Source organism: Chiloscyllium plagiosum, chromosome 13, assembly GCF_004010195.1.
Source record: "Chiloscyllium plagiosum isolate BGI_BamShark_2017 chromosome 13, ASM401019v2, whole genome shotgun sequence".
In the NCBI taxonomy this organism is placed as follows: Eukaryota; Metazoa; Chordata; class Chondrichthyes; order Orectolobiformes; family Hemiscylliidae; genus Chiloscyllium; species Chiloscyllium plagiosum.
Window position 1 is genome coordinate 22,978,172 of NC_057722.1, and position 20,014 is coordinate 22,998,185.

At 42.0% G+C, this 20,014-nt stretch overlaps 1 protein-coding gene across 1 annotated transcript in view; it reads right to left on the minus strand.

The window, feature by feature from the left end:
• Nucleotides 1-9,317: 9,317 nt before the first annotated feature.
• Nucleotides 9,318-20,014, minus strand: part of LOC122556330 (tripartite motif-containing protein 42-like) — a 20,360-nt gene continuing 9,663 nt past the window's right edge. The window contains exons 3-5 of the mRNA XM_043702963.1: nucleotides 16,687-17,423; nucleotides 12,031-12,249; nucleotides 9,318-9,364 (exon numbers count right to left, since the gene is read on the minus strand). Coding sequence (XP_043558898.1) covers nucleotides 9,338-9,364; nucleotides 12,031-12,249; nucleotides 16,687-17,423 — 983 coding nt within the window. The 3' untranslated portion in view covers nucleotides 9,318-9,337. The remainder of the gene's footprint in view (nucleotides 9,365-12,030; nucleotides 12,250-16,686; nucleotides 17,424-20,014) is intronic.

The following is a 20,014-nucleotide window of genomic DNA, read 5'->3' on the forward strand; positions in this document are numbered from 1 at the left end:
TTCCCCTGTATCCCATTCCTCCTGACCTTCTGAATGAGCCTACCATGGGGAACCTTATCAAATGCCTTGCTGAAGTCCATATACACCACATCCACAGCTCGACCCTCATCAACTTCTTTAGTCACATCCTTAAAGAACTTGATAAGGCTTGTGAGGCATGACCTGCCCCTCACAAAGCCGTGTTGACTGCATTTAATCAAGCCATGCTCTTCCAGATGGTCATAAATCCTATCCCTCAGAATCCTTTCTAACACCTTGCAGACGACAGACGTAAGACTTATTGGTCTGTAATTGCCGGGGATTTCCCTATTTCCTTTCTTGAAGATAGGAATTACATTTCCCTCTCTCCAGTCCTCAGGTATGACTCCAGTGGAGAGCGAGGATGCAAAGATTTTTGCAAGTTGTGAAGCAATTGCATTTCTCGTTTCCCAAAGCAGCCGAGGACAAATCTGGTCTGGGCCTGGCGACTTGTCAATCTTAATGTTTGACAAAATTTTCAGCACATTTGTTCCATCACAGCCACCTATTACACTTCTAGATGTGATTTTCTTTTCATAGTTTGTTTAATTTATATAGTGTTATGATTCACATAGGAAAAATGCAGAATCTAAGTAACCACTTTTACTTTAATACAAATCAGAGCCAACACAAATTAAATGTGAATTAACTGGCAAATAATACTTAAATTTTTTAATTTCATATTGAATAGTCTATACAATAACACATCTTACATAATTGCAAACATTTTCACTACTCCCTCCAGAAATATGTCACTATGGCTCCACATGCAGGGCACATGAAGGGCCCTATCTGACAATAGCTTTCACTTTCGAGTTTCATAGGTACAATTATTACCTGAAAGACACAGTTCTACCAATCTCCTGTCTCTCTGGTTATGACAGTCTTGATGGTATAAGTTTCCAAAGTTCCTTTTCAGTGAACCAACCAAAACACACTGGTTCATGGTTTGATCACTTCCGGGAAAAGTTCTTTAGCACTTCTCCACTCAGCTTTTCAGGTTCCTGGTCTTAAAAAGCTGGCTTGGATAATATCTCCAACAGCTTCTGTCTTATTTTCTGCTAAGCAGGAAAAATGTCCACTGAGATCTCTAGGTTTCTTTGCTTGACAACAGTCTCCAGGGCCCTACCAATAACTGTGCAAGTTCTGCCCTGGTTTATTTTACCAAAAAGCAACACATAGCATTTATCCAAATTAGATTCAATCTGCCATCCCTCGGCCCACTGTCCATGTTTATCAAGATCCTGTTGTACTCTTAGCTAATGTTCTTCACTCTTCACTATACTACCAATTTTGGTGTCATCTATATTTTTATAGTGTGGTGACCAGAATGACAGCATTCCATCTGTGACCTAACCAATGTGTTAACAGGCTGTAAGAAGACCTCCTTGCTCCTATATTTCAAGTCCTGGCTAATGAAGATCAGCATCCCGTATAGCTTCTTCACCAACCTATCTACCTGTCCTGACACCCTCAAGGATCTATGCACTTGTACACCAAGCTCCCTTTGTTCCTCAGTACTTGCCGGGGAGCTGCTATTCATTGTATACATCCTTCCCTTATTAGTCCATTGAAAATGCATCACTTCACACTTATCAGGAAAGCCGTTCATCATGAAGCCCCTCTTTTACCCCAGGCATCAATTCTCCTGCTCCTCAAATGCTGCCTGACCTGCTGTGCTTTTCCAGCACCACACCCTCGACTCTAATCTCCAGCACCTGCAGTCCTCACTTTTGCCGTGTAGCCTGAGACAATCCTCCTCACTATCAACACCATCACCAATTTTCATTTAATCTGCAAATTTACTAATTATACCTTCTCTGTTCACATTCAGGTATGTATGTGATAAACAGCAAGTATCCCTCTGGTCACAGACTTCTAATTACCAAAATAACCATCCCTTTTTCCCAACAATTTTGGATCCAGTTTGTCAATTTACCTTGGATCCCATCAGCTTTTACCTTAACTAGCTTCCATGTGGGGCCTTGTCAAAGGTTTTACTGAAATCTATTTAAACCACAACAACTGAACTACCCTCATTGATGTATTTCATCACCTTTTCAAAAAGCTCAACTAATTTAGTCAGACAGGAAACCATCTAACAAATCCCTGCTGACCATCCCTAATCAATCCCTGCCTTTCTAAGTACTGATTAATTCTGTCCTTCAGAATTTTTTCCCCAATAATTTCCCCACCACTGTCAGACTAACTGCTCTGTAATTACCTGGCCTATCCCTGCCTGTCCTTCTTGAGCAAAGAAGCCACATTAGCTATCCTTCAGTCATGAGGCATTTGGCTGTGGCCAGCAAAATATTAATCATATCCCCCAGGGAGCCAGCAATCCCATAGCAGCCTACATGCATGAGGTCCTGGGGATTTATGCTTCTGCACGCTCACTAGAACATTTAATAGCTCCTCCTTATTAATCTTAACAGGTTTTAGAACCTCATCATTTCAAATGAAATCCTGAGCTACAATATCTCCTCTTTGAATATAGATGAGAAATATTTATTTAAGACCTCACCCAAATCTTCTGGGTCCACACAGATTTTCCCTTTGGTTTCTAATACACCACACCCGTTTCACTGTTAATCCTCTTACTCTCTATATACTTACAAAATGTGTTGTGGTTCTCCTTTATCATATCCGCCAAAGATATTTATGGCCCCTCTTTGCCCCCTCTTTTTTTTTAAGTACGACCGATACTCTCTATACTGTCCTGATCACCTTTACTCATGGCATTTGGCTGGCTTTGTGCTTGAAGCTTTTTTGTATATTCCAGCTACACAGTTTTCTTAACTTTTTTCCTTTTAACACTGCTTCCACATTCACATGGTCCAGTATTACATATTATCCAGGAAAATTATAATTGATCCAGTTAGACAGTGTTCAATATAGAAAATGAAAATGTTGGCGAGGAAGATACAGAGACACTTGCATCTAGACTAGAAGGGATTGAGGTTCACAAGGAAGAGGTATTAGAAATACTGCAGAGTGTGAAAAGTCCCCTGGGCCAGATGGGATCTATCCTAGGATCCTCTGGGAAGCAAGGGAAGAGATTGCCGAGCCTTTGTCATTGATCTTCAAATCATCATTATCTACAGGAATAGTGCCTGAGGACTGGAGGATAGCAAATGTGGTTCCCTTGTTCAAAAAGGGTAGTGGAGACAACCCTGGTAATTACAGACCAGGGAGTCTCACTTCAGTTGTTGGTAAAGTGTTGAAAAAAGGTTATAAGAGATAGGATTTATAATCATCTAGAAAAGAATAATCTGATCAGGGACAGTCAGCACGGTTTTGTGAAGGTTAGGTCATACCTAACGAATCTTATTGAGTTTTTTAACAAAGTGATCAAACAGGTAGATGAGAGTAAACCGGTTGATGTGATGTATATGGATTTCAGCAAGGCATTCGATAAGGTTCCCCACAGTAGGCTATTATACAAAATGTGGAGGAATGGGATTGTGGGAGACATAGCAGTTTGGATCAGTAATTGGCTTGCTGAAAGAAAACAGAGGGTTGTAGTTGATGGAACATGTTCATCTTGGTGTCCAGTTACTAGCGGCGTACTGCAAGGGTTGGTGTTGGGTCCACTGCTGTTCGTCATTTTTATAAATGACCTGGATGAAGGCTTAGGAGGGTGGGTTAGTAAATTTTCCAACGACACCAAGGTCGGTGGAGTTGTGGATAGTGACGAAGGATGTAGTAGGTTGCAGAGAGACATAGATAGGATGCAGAGCTGGGCTGAGAGGTGGCAAATGGAATTTAATGTGGACAAGTGTGAGGTGATACACTTTGGCCGGAGTAATCGGAATGCAAAGTACTGGGCTAATGGTCGGATTCTTAGGAGTGCAGATGAGCAGAGAGATCTCGGTGTCCATGTACACAGATCCCTGAAAGTTGCCACCCAGATTGACAGGGTTGTTAAGAAGGCATACAGTGTTTTGGCCTTTATTAATAGAGGGATTGAGTTTCCCAGAACCAGGAGGTTATGCTGCAGCTGTACAAAGCTCTGGTATGGCCACAGTTGGAGTATTGTGTACAGTTCTGGTCACCGCACTATAAGAAGGATGTGAAAGCTTTGGAAAGGGTGCAGAGGAGATTTACTAGGACATTGCCTGGTATGGAAGAAATGTCTTACAAGGAAAGGCTGAGGGCCTTGAGGCTGTTCTCGTTAGAGAGAAGAAGGTTGAGAGGTGACTTAATAAAGACATAAAGATAATCAGAGGGTTAGATAGGGTGGACAGGGAGAGCCTTTTTCCAAGTATGGGGACGGCAAACATGAGGGGACACAACTTTAAAGTGAGGGGAGATAGGTATAAGACAGATGTCAGAGGTAATTTCTTTACTCAGAGAGTAGTAAGGGTATGGCATGCTTTGCCTGAATCGGTAGTAGATTCGCCAAGTTTAAGTACATTTAAGTCGTCATTGGACAGGCATATGGATGTACATGGAATAGTGTAGGTGGGATGGGCTTCAGATTAGTATGACAGGGCGGCACAACATCGAGGGCCGAAGGGCCTGTACTGTGCTGTAATGTTCTATGTGCTATGTTCTGTTAGAATTGATGCAAACTTTTACTTTTTTTCCCTAAAAACAGTGAATAGTTCATAGTCCTTTCAAAGAAATTACACTTGTTTTCTCCCTTAGTGCATTGCTTCCAGGTCAAAGATCATCACAACAGATCGACATAGAAATGCTGTCACACAGAAGCTAGCCAATGACAGTGAGCAAATTCCTCATCCCAAGTAACCATCACACAACTATGTAGACAAACAGAAAAGAAAATTAACAAATACCTGCAAGCAGAAGAGCAAAGGATGAGAAAACTTCACTGACAGAGGAAAACAGAAGTGAAAATGCAAGTAATGATATCAAAAACCTCATTACTTTCCCATCATGACAGGACAAAAGCTGCCTGTGTGAAAAGCTAGTGAGGGAGCCAGCAGTGGGCAGGGAGCTCAAAGGGATCTCTGTACTCTGGGATCCAGCGATGATCCAGCAGCAACAAGCACCCACAGCATTGCAATTCAAAGGAGATGCCAGCCTTTCATTGACCAGCAGCTCTTGCCAAGCATAACTTCTAGTTCTGGTGTCCTTAATGCCAGTGAGGGAAGGGCCTGCTGGTCTCTAGTTATGTGGCTAGGGGAAAGAGAGGACTGCAAATGCAGGAGATCAGAATTGAAAATTGTGTCTCTGGAAAAGCAAAGCAGGTCAGGCTGAATACCACTTATTGAAAAGGGCAAAAGATCTCGTGGTTGAAGGTATGTTTGCCGAGCTAGGAAGTTGATTTGCACAGGTTTCATCCCCTAACTAGGTGACACCTTCAGCGCTTTGGAGGCTCCTGTGAAGTGCTGCTGTACTGTGTCTTCTGGAATTTATTTGGTTCCATTTCTGCTGCTTCGGGTTGCCAGTTCTGATTATTTGTTGTAGTGAGTACGTTGGGTCGAGGTCAATGTGTTTGTTGATGGAGTGTGTGGCTGAGTGCCATGCTTCTAGAAATTCTAGCCACAGATGACAAGATCACAAATTTGTTTGGGACAACACAATGATCACAGGACCAGCTAAATATAGAACAGCCATTTAGGATGATCAAACAATTTGAGTCGACAAAAATAAACCAGAACAAGGGGAGCATCGTTTTAAAATTACAGCAAAGCCAATCAGTGATGATGTCACCAAGCAAGGTCAAAATTGCAACAATCTCCCTCAAAATGCTATTGAGTCAACGGCAGTCGAAAATTTCAAAGCGTAGGTTGATTTATTTTTAGGGAAGAGCATAACAATTATGGAATAAGTTGGGTTGGGTAAATGGATTTATTTTTCACTGGAGAATAGGAGGTTATAATTTATAGAAATCATGAGGGGCATAGGTAATCTGAATAGCAAAGATCTTTCGCTTAGGGTAGGTGAGTTCAGAGCTAGAGGGCATATTTTTAAGGTGAATGGAGAAAAGGTTAGATTAGATTAGATTCCCCACGATATGGAAACAGGCCCTTCAGCCCATTAAAAGGGATCTTAGAGATAATTTTGTCACACAGAGGATGGAATGAACTGCTAGAGGAAGTGGTAGATGTGGGTACAGTTACAACATTTAAAAGACATTTGGACAGGTACATGAATAGGAAAGATTTAGAAGCATATAGGTCAAATACAGGCAAATGGGACCATTATGGGAAACTTGGTTGGCATGGGTGAGTTGGACAAAAGTGGCTGTTTCTGTGCTATATGACTATCATATATAATTTCATTGGTCAGTAGAATGGGCTCACAGATTTGAATAGCTTATTCCTTTTCCTCCATTTCCAATGGAAGCAGCATGTATATGATGGAATGCTGGGTCAGAGTTGCCCTCTGTTACCTTGCTTTCTGGTTAATTACCACTCCGAACTCTACTGAGTGGAAAGTACTTGAATAAAAGCTGTAATATCTATAGCTCAACAGCTTTAAAGTACTTTATTTTGAAATAACTATATGCTGCAGCTCAGTGAGACAATGCTAAATGATTTAGGAATGGTTTAGCTATGCTTTACTATTTGTAAAATGCTATTTCCATTTGAACCCTCTTGAAAAATATTATAGTTAAATGAGCTTTCCCATACTCATTACAAGTTAAGATGCCAGAAACACCAACTTGGAATATTATGCATCATTACACCCACATGATGTCAGGCACGTGGCCCATGATGTGCAAGGCACTACCAGCGTCTTGGGGTCATACAGAAGTTACCCGACCAATTAGATTCAGGGAAAGATAGTTCAAAGCAGAGACAATTTGATATTGTGTACTTTTTGTGGTCCAATCATTTAAGTGTGAACATGAACTTTGAGCATAAATCGTTTGCCATTTAATTCCCCAGATGATCTACAGCATGTCTCATTGCCAGTTGAAACTAAAAGGTGAATTTCTCTCTACTAAGCAGTTATTGTTTCAGGCTGAGAATTCAAAATGAATTTGAAATCAATGACAAAAAATTCAGAGAACGGAAAATTCAGTCAGAGCGTTGAACTCACTTGCCTGTAAGAGTGGTAGAGGCAGAAACCCTCATGACATTTAAGAAGTATTTAGATTAGATTAGATTCCCTAGAGTGTGGAAAGAGGCCCTTCGGCCCAACCAGTCCACACCCTCCGAAGAGTAACCCACCTAGACCCATTTCCCTCTGACTAATGCACCTAGTATTATGGGCAATTTAGCATGGCCAATTCACCTGACCTGCACATCTTTGGACTGTGGGAGGAAACCAGAGCACCTGGAGGAAACCAACGCAGACACAGGGAGAATGTGCTAACTCCACACAGACAGTCTCCCGAGGCAGGAATTGAACCTGTGACCCCGGTGCTGTGAGGCAGCAGTGCTAACCGCTGAGCCACCATGCAATCTTATGTCAAGGCATACGCTATGGGTCAGGTGCTAGAAAATGGGATTAGAATAGATGGGTTATTGCTTTTGATTGGCACAGACTCAGTGGCCTTTATCTATAGATTTCTTTGTCCTTTAAATTGTAAAGAAAATGCATTTGTAAGGGGCTGTTGAAGAAGTCTTGGTGAGTTGCTACAGTGCATCTGATGTATACTTGACCAAGGAATTGGTGGTGTACAGAATAGTGGATGGGATGCCAATCAAGCAGACTGCTTTGACCTAAAGAGTGTTGAACTGAGTTATCAAGTGGAAAGTATTCTATTAAGCTCATGATCTGTAACTTGTCAATGGTAGAAAGATTTTGGGGAGTTAGAAGATGAGGCATACACTGTAGAATCCCCACCCTTTAGCCATAATATGTTTTTATCCACTTTTGCAAAGATCAGGAGGGGAGGGGGTAGGGAAATAATGAAATGAAAGGAAGCCCAATGAAATGGCACAGACACTTAGAGTATCACAGGAGCCTCCTACTTTGAAAATATTGTGTGTTCTTTTGACCAGAATTGCTCTTTCTCCCAGATCTCTGTGCCAGTTTAACACCTGAAAACAAAGGCAGAGGGAGATTTTCTTGTTACTGCAGCTTCTCTGTCTAGGAGACTGAACGGGGACAGCTTTCATTGGAGCAGAGGGGTGGTGAAGGAAGGACATGGGTGTGAACGGGAAAGAAGGACAAGACGGTGGGAAGGAAGGAAGGTAAAGATGGAATGAGTGGGGAAGGAGCGGTGGGGGTGTGGAAGGAGAGTGGGGGACAGAGAGAGAGATGGAAAGAGAGTGCATGTTCCAGGTTGGTGACCTTGCCCCCTCTCTCGGCAGATATGGGCCCGAGCTGCTCACTGTTCAGCTCCTTCTGCTTTGATTTCGGATTTCCTGTTGTTTATTTGTAAAAGGGAACAGCGTGCGTGTCCCACGAGCAATAAGCCAATGAAGATGGTTGACGGGGTGTGGAGGGTCCTGAACATAAAAAGGTGTGCTGTGGAAACACCAAAACCTCTGAAAAGACTTCCACCCCCGTTCACCCCTGTTTGTAATGGGCGCCGCCGCTCAGACAAAATCTCTCACTGCCACACTCACTTCTGTCTAAAGATCACCAGAATTCATGGGGAGCACTGTTTTGCTCTGTGTCACTTTATGACAATGCAGCTTTAACATGGTTTTGTTGTGACACTGTTAACCATTCAACACAGCTCAGGTTATCACTGCTTTAGCAATGCAAGGAATTACATTGTATTTTGTGACACCAATACACTGCATTACTTAATCCACAACAGAGCACTGTGGCCAGTCCTGAATGACACACATCAGGAAGGATTTTATTAGAAGCAAAAGGTGAAGTGAGGCAAATCTTTGTCACTCAGTGAGTAGTTAGGGGAGAGCACACAGTGCCTGGAAGCCTGGTGGTGGCAGGTTCAATTCGAGCCCAAATGACTGTGTGGGCCCCCTGTTCTTCTTTAGGCAGGCAGATGTTACACGGTGGTCTTTCCCCATCGCGCCTTGGCGGCAGCTGCCCCAAGCTTCAGCGTGTCCCTCAACACGTAGTCCTGGACCTTGGAATGTGCCAGTCTGCAACACTCAGTCGGGGTCAACTCCTTCAGCTGGAAGATCAACAGGTTTCGGACCGCCCAGAGAGCGTCCTTCACCGAGTTGATGATCCTCCAGGCACAGTTGATATTCATCTCGGTGTGTGTCCTGGGGAACAGGCCGTAGAGCATGGAGTCCCACGTCACGGCGCTGCTCGGGACAAACCTCGACAAACACCACTGCATTCCTCTCCAGACTTCTTCTGCGTAGGCACATTCCAGAAGGAGGTGTGTGACAGTCTCATCCCCCCCCCAGCAGCCGCTTCGAGGGCAGCGTGCGGTGCGGCTGAGAGTCCGGGCGATAGAATAGTGCGGACTGATTCAGTATCCGGTGTGGTCAGTTGCATACTAAACATACAAGGGACAATTACTGATGTCATTCCTACCCCTCAACTACCACTCTAAATTGGGGGTGCCTCTGATATTCCCAAATTGGTTTCCTTATCCAGCTAACACAGCTGCTATAAATAAAGTAACAGGAGCAACTGAAATGATTGTGAAGTTGAGAAATTAAATATCTTAGTGCATAAAAGGACTAGTACTGTTGGAGAAAAATTAACACTCCAATAAAAATGCAGATGGTGGAACAGATGAAAGAAGAACACTCCAATCTGAAATGTAAATTTAAGAAATCATCTGTCATAGAAGACTATCTACACAGTATTTTCCTTTATCTAATGGGTGAGAATTTACTTATTCATTTTTGTGGGATGTGGGCATTGCTAGCTGGCCAGCATTTATTACCTGTTCCCAGTTGCCCTTGAGAAGGTGATGGTGAGCTGCCTTCATGAACTGCTGCAGTCCACCTGCTGTCGGTGGACCCACAATGCCACTGAGGAGGGAATTGCAGAATTTTGACCCAGGGACCATGAAGGAACAGCAATATATTTCCAAGTCAGGATGGTGAGTGGCTTGGAGGGGAACTTTAAGATGATGGTATTCCAATAGATCCGCTGCCCTTATCCTTCTAGATGGAAGTGATTGTGGGTTTTGATGAGGCTGTCTGAGGATCTTTAGTAACTTTCTGCAGTGTGTCTTGTAGATAGTGTACACTGCTGCTAATGAGTGTTGGTGGTGGAGACAGTGCCAATCAAGTGGGCTGCTTTGTCCTGGATGGTGTCAAGCTTCTCGAGTGTTGTTGCAGCTGCACCCATCCAGGCAACTGGGGAGTATTCCATCACACACCCGACTTCTGCCTTGCAGATGGTGGGCAGGCTTTCAGGAGTCAGGAGGTAAATTACTTAGAGTCACAGAATCATAGAGATGTACAGCATGGCAACAGACCCTTCAGTTCAACTTGTCCATGTCAACCAGATATTCCAACCCAATCTATTCCCACCTGCCAGCATCCAGCCCATATCCCTCCTAACCCTTCCTATTCATATACCCATCCAGATGTCTTTTAAATGTTGCAATTGTACCAGCCTCCACCACTTCCACTGGCAGCTCATTCCATACACGTACCACCCTCTGCGTGAAAAAGTTGCCCTTCGGTCTCTTTTATATCTTTCCCCTCTGACCCTAAACTTATGCCCTCTAGTTCTGAAATCACCCACCCCAGGGAAAAGACTTTGTCTATTTATCCTTCCCCTCTGATCCTAAACTTATGCCCTCTAGTTCTGAAATCACCCACCCCAGGGAAAAGACTTCGTCTATTTATCCTTCCCCTCTGATCCTAAACCTATGCCCTCTAGTTCTGAAATCACCCACCCCAGGGAAAAGACTTTGTCTATTTATCCTATCCATGCCCCTAATGATTTGAGAAACATCCATAAGGTCACCCCTCAGCCTCCGACGCTCCAGGGAAAAAAGCCCCAGCCTCAGCATTTATGCCTCACTACCCTGCTCTTGTAGCCACAGCACTTATGTGGTGAGTCCAGTTCAGTTTCTGATCAATGATCAGAATGATCAACATCCCAGGATGTTGATAGTGGGGACTCAATGATGGTAACACCATTGAATGTCAAGGGGTGGTAGTTACATTGTCTCTTATTAGTGATGGTCATAGCCTGGCATTCATATCACGTGAATGTTATTTGCCACTTGTCTGCCCAAGCCTGGATATTGTCCAGATCTTATTGCATTTGGATACAGACTGCTTCAGTGTTTGAGGACTCATGAATGATACTAAACATTATGCAAAAATTGGTGACGATCCCCACTTCTGACCTTATGATGGAGGTTGGTCATTGATGAAGCAGCTGAAGGCCTAGGACACCACCCTGAGGAACACCTGCAGAGATCTCCTGGAGCTAGGATGACTGACCTTCTACAACCACTGCCATGTTTCTATGTGCCAGTATGCATCTAGCCACCAGAGAGTTTGCCCTCTGATAGCAAAGCTGTTGGAAAGAAACCTTTGAGGGCATTGTCATGAGATCTGGTGAAATAAAAAATGAACATACTGAAATGGTCGCTTGTGCACTCTTGTAAACTTCAGCACAATATATGTTGCAAGTTGCTGCAATTCTAATGTTTGTGCTTGCCCTCAGTGAAGTCAGTAGAATACCACCAAAACTGAGTCTACATTTCAACATCTACACTGAGAAAGGCCACTCAATTAGAAGGGCAGGCAATGAAAAATGAGTCGTTTCTTTTCCTCTCTCTCTCTCTCTCTCCTAAAGCAGCCATTTTTCACTGTGAAAATTCTATTTAATTAGAGGGCAATGATACTTAAGTTTAATCTTGCCATCCTTTGGGGTCTTTGTACATTGATTGATTAGTAGAGATTAGTAGAGATTGTCGAGGTGGGGATCATACAGAGTGTGAGAGGGATCCCTGACAAGGTTTTCCCTGTCCAATACAAGCTCAGCAGTAGCATCTTAGTTGTTGCCGTTCACTAATCCGAGACCTTCTTCATCCATAAATTTAGGGCATGAATCCACCAATGGGAGAGTTTTAACTATTTTACATAGTTTATTTTAGCATATTTTAGCATATTTTAGCATCTTTCCACAAATGCTAAGACAAAACACACAGTCAGCACTAAAACTGTTGAATAAAACCATACTTACCTTGTAAGGATAGCTCCAATCACTTTGTCCAAAGGCAGTAATTGCACGGACCTTGAAGATAGCTTCAGAATTGGCTTTCACCTGAGTCTCAAATGAAGAGGCATCTATTCCGGAAAACGTTACACCTAGTTGCGGTAGAGCTCCATTATTATTACCCATCTCTTGTAATTGCACGTCGAAAGAATCCACAAGGTCATATTCTGGAACCATCCAAAAAATCTACAAGAAGTAATAAGCACAGTGTTTGCACAGTTTATAATATATCGTGGGCACTGGTTTCTGGGGTTTACCATTACACTTAGAAGAAAATCCCATAATATAACAGTAATCATTATCTTTGGAGTTGATCTGTTAATAAATTTCATAGTTAGATTTAAAATGTAACCCATTAACTACCTATGTCCTTTATTAAATTTTACAATGTTCAGAAGTTTGAATCCTTAGTGTATACATTATCCACCTTGTAACAATTGAACAGCTATAGCCAAAGTTACTATTTAACAACATTCTTCTGGTAAGCGTTAATTGGATAATGCTGAGAAAATAGTCAACATTTTTCTGAACAAACCTCCATGCTGAAATGATAACATTGCAGTTGATAGGTGGATTACTAAAGTGCACAAACTCAGGCAGAGTTTAACACTCTTGATACGTTTTAACAAGAGTCTGCATGAAGCATCTCGGTTGATAAAACCATACAATACGTTTGTTTGAAGAATTCCTTTGTTCTTAAGCAACACACCAGGGTTGCTTTACAGAAGGTGATATGCATATGGACTACCAGTGGAAGTGGTTGAAATGGATACATTAACAACATTTAAAAGGCATTTGGACAAATACATAGATAGGAAAGGGTTAGTAGAATATGGCCAAGTGTGGAGAAATGGAGTTAGCATGACATTTTGATCAGCATGGACCAGTTTGGGCCAAAGGACCTATCTCGGTGCTGTAAGACTCTGAGTAACTCACCTCCTGACTCTCAAAATCCTGTCCAACATCTACAAAGGCATAAGTCAAGTGTGATGGAATACTCCCCACTTGTCCGAATAAGTGCAACTCCAACAACACTCAACAAGTTGGATTCCACTGATGCTTAGTAGCAGAGGTATACTTTCTACAAGATGCACTGCGTAAATTCTCCAAAGCTACTTAGGTAGCACCTTCCAAGTGCACAGCCAGTACCATTTAGAATAATGAGAGCAGATGTATCGGAACACCACCACCTGCAAGGTACCCTCCAAGTTGTCCACCATCCTGACTTAGAAATGCCACCATTCCTTTGATGTTGCTGGGTAAAAATCCTGGAACTCCCTTCATAATCATATGGGAGGTTTACCAGATAGGATGGGCAATAAATGCTGGCCCAGCCAATGATGTGCTCACATCCAATGAATGGTTTATTTTCTTTTTCTACTGTTTCTATGTGGTGTTACCCTTTTGCTTCAGCAGAATTAGGAGCAGTCAGCTGACAGCTGAGAATGAGAGAGTGAGAAGCCTGCAGGGATCCACCAAGATCTGTCCACACTGTACCTGTGCACAATCAGACTCAGCCATCCAAACAGAAGGTAGCGCATGATGTTCTGGAATTGAGAGGGAGGTGGGCAAGGAGCAGGAGTGCGTTTGAACTCCCACTACTATGCTGCTTTTTAAAAAATATTTTCTGGGATACGTGCATTTGTTGCACATCACTAATTGTCGTTAAGGTGACAGTGGTGAACCACCATCTTGCAATATTGCTGTATGCCTGATGCAGATATATCCATTGTGAAGCTGGAAAAGGGAACTAAAGGCCTTGATCCCACCATGGTGAAGGGACCAACAATACAGTCCTAAGTTGGGATAGTGTGCGATTTGGAGGGGCACTCACGGGTGTCAGTGTTCTCTCAGCTTTTTCAGTGAGAGAGGTTGTGGTTTTGGAAGGCTCTGTCAAAGGAACTGTATTAAGCTCTTCCTCCCTCTTCCCTGTCTTTGACCACCCACACTTTATTGCTGACCATGAGCTGGAGAGAATGTTGCTCCACTTCAATGTGGCATGCTGAATGGTCAAGCTGAGGCCTCCTTAATCTTAAAAAAAGACTCAAAGTTCTGGCCATGCATTTAGTTGGCTGCTGCACCTGATGCTTCATGTGACTCTTCCATTTTTCATACACTTGGACATCAGATTCAAGGCTGGAAATATCATGGCATTCATGGTGGAGCTAACTCCTCCAATTTCTCTCCAAAATGTGGAAATGGTGACCCAATATTCTCTGCTGCTGTTGTTGCTTCTGAGGTTCAACATCAGTGTCCAACTGAACAGAATCAAAGAGTCAGAGATGTACAACATGGAAACAGACTCTTTGGTCCAACTTGTCCATGCTGACCAAATATGCTAAATTAATCTAGTCACATTTGCCAGAATTTGGCTCCAGTCCCTTAAACCCTACTTATTCATGAACCCATCCAGGTGCCTTATAAATGTTATAAGTGCACCAGCCTCCACCACTTCCTCTGGCAGCTTATTCCATATACACACCAACCTCTTGAGTGAAAAATATGCCATTTAGGTCCTTTTTAGGTCTGTTTAGGTCCGTTGCCCACCAGTTTGAACTTCCCTACCCTGTCTATTCACCCTATCCATGTCCCTCATGATTTTATAGACCTCTATAAGGTCACCTCTCAGCCTCCAATGCACCAGGGAAAATAGCCTCAGTCTATTCAAGCTGTTAGCGCAAGCCCTCCAGCCCTGGCAACAAACTTGTAAATCTTTTCAGCACCTTTTAACAACATCCTTCCTACATCAGGTAGACCAGAATTGAATGCAATATTCCAAAAGTGGCCTAACCAATATCCTGTACAGGTACAACATGACCTCCCAGCTCCTATACTCAATGCACTGACCAATCATGGCAAGTACGCCTTCTTCACTATCCTTTCTACCTGAGACTTCAACTTCAAGGAACTATTGGATGATCCTGCATCTTTGGAAAACCACTTTCCATGGTGGTACCTGTCCACAATATCTACACATGCTCACTTGCAATAATGCAATTCACCATAACCATCTATGTGAGATGTCATTTCTTAAAAATACTGGCCCATAATTTCAACATTATGCTCGGCTAGAGCTGTTGATTCTTTATGCATTACAGAAACTGTACAAAGTTCTCTTCCAAAATCAGATTCTGAGAGGGCTTGACAGAAAACATGCCGAGAGTTTACAGTTAGACAGTACTAAGTTAGAAGACATGGTCTCAGGATAAGCAGATAGTCCTTTTAGATTGAGATGAGAAATATTTCCTCATCAGTGAATCATTAAAATTCAAGTTGTGAATATTCAGTCACTAGCTATGCCCAGTGTTGGATAATACATTTTGAAGAAGAAAAAGATGATGCTGGAAAAGAACAGCAGGTCAAGCTGCATCAGAGAAGCAGGAGAGTTGATGTTTTAGGCATAAGCCCTTCATCATTGAATTGAAACAGAACCAAGGAATATGGGAATGGTTGAGAAAATAGAGTTGAGTTTGAGAATCAGTAATGATTTAATCGAATGATGGTAAAGGTTCAAACATTCCCACTAAAATGGATAACTCCATATTGCTCCACAAAATATTCCATCTTTCACCTTCATGTCGTATCACTTAACACTTTCCGAAATTGACCCATGTAGTGCTATTCTCTGCTTTCTGGCTGTTAGCCAATCCTCAGTCTAAGTTGACACCATTAATCAAAACAACAGATCTGTTAATCAAGGATTCTCTTCTCTTGGGCTCAGCAGTTTCACAATTCTAATGGATGTCTGGGCTCTCTACCAACATTGCATGCTGAATCTTACCCTGAGGACAAAGTTACTTTTAGAACCATTTAGCAAGCCACTATACAATTGCAGCAAGACTTTCTTACTTTGTTATTTCAGTAAATTTGCAATAAAAATGATTGTACAATTCACATTCAAATTCTTGCTGTAACCTTCACGTTAGGGAATTGATATAGTTCAGTTGGCTGGATGGTTGGTTTACAGAGCAGTGTGATGCTAACAGTGTGGGTTCAATTCCCATTACCGGTTTGAGGTTACCATGAAGGACTCTCCTTCTCCACCTTTTCCCTCGCCTGAGGTCTGGTGGCTCTCAGGTTAAATCACCACCAGTTGTTTTTCTCTCTCGAATAAGAGTGCAGCCCCTATAGTCTGGTAAGCGTATGGCGACACAACAACCCTCACGTTAACATTAATTGATTTGCGTAGATGTACACAAAAATCCCTCTAAATCCTAACATTTTATAGTCTCTCACTATTTAATGAATAGCATGCTTTTATCACTCTACCCACTAAAATGGGTAACTCCATATTACTCCACAAAATATTCCATATTCCATCTTTATGTCCAATCACATAATGGCTTTCTGACATTGACCCATGTAGTACTATTCTCTGCTCTCTGGCTGTTAGCCAATCCTCAGTCTAAGCTGACATATTAACACTCTATTCAAATCCAACGAGTACTACTGAAAAGCTTCTGAAAATTCAAATACAATACATCTACTACTTCCTCCATGTTTAACCCTGCTAGTTAAATCTTCAAAAGCTAATAAATTTGTCAAACATGATTTCCTTTTCGTCAAAGGATCTTTACTCCATCTGTAGTGTAGAATCATCTGAAAGTTGCATTTGCACCTTACCTTGGCTGTATTTCCCTGCACAGTATGATGGTAAATAGTTGGTGGCACAAGTACATCAGAATTTGTTGTCTCTTCTTGGCTTGTTTTTGATGATTTTCTGTCTACACTACGTTCACTTTCAAAGCTTGCGCCACTTTCTTGCTGAGTTTCAGTCATGTTTCCATGAGACTCCTCTGATAGGATTGAGATTCTTTCTGTCTCCTTAATCTCTGATGGCTTCTTTATAAGGACACTTGTTTCTACCTTCTTATCAATGGGGGAAGCTTTGTGGTCTTTGAGCAATTCAAAATTTTTTGTAACTGGTGAAAATATCTCATTCATTTGAGCCAAAATGCTTTCAAAATCCAATTTATATGGCTCAGTAGAGTTTGTCATTAGTTTGTGCCCAGATATATTAATATCAGCCACTTTCATCCTCAGCTGTTCTATTAAATGGCTAACAGTTTGCAGAAGGACAAATTGATTCATTTCCTTTACTGCTTCCTTGGCATATTGGATTAAACCTTCCATTCCTAACACTTCTTTAGCTGTTGCTTCCATATAACGGTTTATATTCGCTATCTTAAGATTCAACTCATTCTCATAAATTTCTTTAACCTGGGCCTCTTTCTGTTTGAGTTGATCATGTAAAAGCTTAAATCCATTAGAGAGCTCCTTCTGAAACTCAGTCCTACTCTCTTGGAGTTTGGATTTGAAAATGCTCAGCCTCAGCATATCATTTTCACTTTCATCCTTAACTGAAAGACAAAATAACACAGTGGGTTAGAAAGCAGTGCTTGAATTCAGTGTCGCAAGGATTGTGTGTGAATGTAAATCTATCAATAAATTTCCATTTTACATACTTTTCAATCTAAGAAGTGCCCAAATCTAGACAGCAGACATACTTCTGGTACTTCCTGCATGGGCTATTGTATTGTTTAAGCTCCAGAAAATTTAGCTCAGCTAAAACTGAAGCAGCTCTCAACCTTCTAATCTCAATAAAAATATTGACAATTGTTGGAATACAGTTCCTGGATCCAACTGTCAATGTACTCACAGGCAGATCCAGCATCTAAGCTGCTGAAATAACTCCAGTCCCTCCTCTTCATATTGGAGAGAAGGACCTGTCCCACAGGAAGTACATAGCACATCTCTCATCATGTTATAGAAAAGAAGAGGCAATGCAGGTGATTGCAACAACTACTGGGGACATCTTTGTCCTCAGCATCACAATGAAGGCTTTTGTCAAAGTGATTCTTCTGTGACTTCACTCAAACGATTACCAGAGACCAGGCACCTGCTCAGTACTAGGTGAGACAGGACCCTGTGGTGTCACCAATCAGGGACTTTGTCAGGATGCACAAGGACGGACAGGAATGACAGACAGTTATATGGGAAGCAATGGCCCTCATAGCCTAGAGGCTGCATGGCTGCAGCTATCCTTGGGGACTTCACCTTCTCAAGCATGCAATTGCCTGGCTGCTTCAGTGGACAGTTTAGTAGTGACCAGGTGCAGCACTCTCAGAGCCTGATAGATAAGCACACAGGCCTGGTCTTCATTATCCTGTCGACTCAAGATATCTCGGACCACACAAAAGTTACAATTTCAACACACTTTATCTTGATTAAGCCAGTGAGAGATCACGAGTCTATAGTCCAGCATAGCAATCAAGATATTTCTGGATGGACTAATGACAGATCTCTGATTTCTAGCAAAAAGGCAATATATTTTATAGCCCTTATATGCATAACTATTTTACATGTTTCAGTCCCACACAATGTAATGTTACTACCTCTAGTTAAAGTCTCATAATTCAAAAGTAGATAACCAATACACCTAATGTTGTTCACATAAGTCAAAAAAAGCTATTGATTTAAATGTTACTACATCTGATGCTATTATCATGTGTAAGAGTAGATAAAGAAAAGCAGGTTTCAATATTATATTCATTAAGGATGACAACAGCTCAGTCTGAGAGGGAACATCTCCAAGTTATGCTGAGAGCCTGTATTCTTTAATTTATTCTCACAGTCACTGTGACTGCAACTGCCATTTTAAATTTGGAAGGCAAATTATTATTGCAAATTTGAGACTTACAAATGGAAGCTTTTAACTGATGATTCCCCAATACTGTATCAACCATATCTGTTACTCCTCACTATGGAAGGTAGGGGGGAGGACGGGTGTCTTGAACTCACTCCAGGTGACCTTTCCTCAAGGCAGCTGGGTGGTGCTAGGAGACCAGAGAAAAAAACAACACATAGACCCCTTAAAAGTTTCCTTTCTGGACACTGCAGAAATGATTGCGTCCTCCATCTCTACCATACCTACCCCCTTCCAAATTATGGAAGTTCAAGCCTAAGAGGGTCCCCTCTGGCAAGGAGACCCTCAGAATGTCTAGTCCACTTAGACAAATGTCCAAGATTGTCCAACTAAACCTGTAGTCACATGTAGGCCAGACCAGGGGAGGATGGCAGTTTTCTTCTCTAAAGGACATTAGTGAACCAGATTTTATTTTCCAACAATCAACAATGGATTCATTGGTCATGTCATAAGGATATTGAAGCTTGTAATATGTAAGGTAACTGCATTTCCTACTTTGAATACTCCACATTTAACCATTCAGGAAATAAAGAAAATGAATGTCATTTTGGGCTTCCTGAGAACCACACAGCATTCCTAATCTGGGAGCCATCCATTGCAGCGTAGGATCAATGCTGGAGGTCAAACCATATCTCTTTTGACATTGGTGGCAAAAAAAGGTAACTAAAGGTCAGTTAGCATGTTGTTGGGACAATGTTAAAATTTATTATAAATGGTTAAATAGTAGAAATACATAATTATGTAGAAATACATAAATGATCAAGCAAAGCCAGTGTGCTCCATGAAGGGGAAATCAAATCTGACATGTTTACTAGAATTCTTTGAGGTGTTAACAAAGAGAATAATAAAGGGGAAACAGTGAATGTAACATTTTGGATTTTCAGAAGGTCCCTCACATTAGGCAACTTGATAAGGTAAGAGCCCATACTATTGGATATGGTTTATCATCTAATTAAGGTAAAACAATGCCAAAAGGGATTGACAAAGTAGACATAGAGAGCATCTTGCCTCATGTGAGGCAATCTACAACAGAGCTGAAAATGTGTTGCTGGAAAAGCGCAGCAGGTCAGGCAGCATCCAAGGAACAGGAGAATCGATGTTTCGGGCATAAGCCCTTCTTCAGGAATGAGGAAAGTGTGTTCAGCAGGCTAAGATAAAAGGTAGGGTGGAGGGACTTGGGGGAGGGGCGTTGGAATTGCAATAGGTGGAGGGAGGACAAGGTGAGGGTGATAGGGCGGAGGGGGT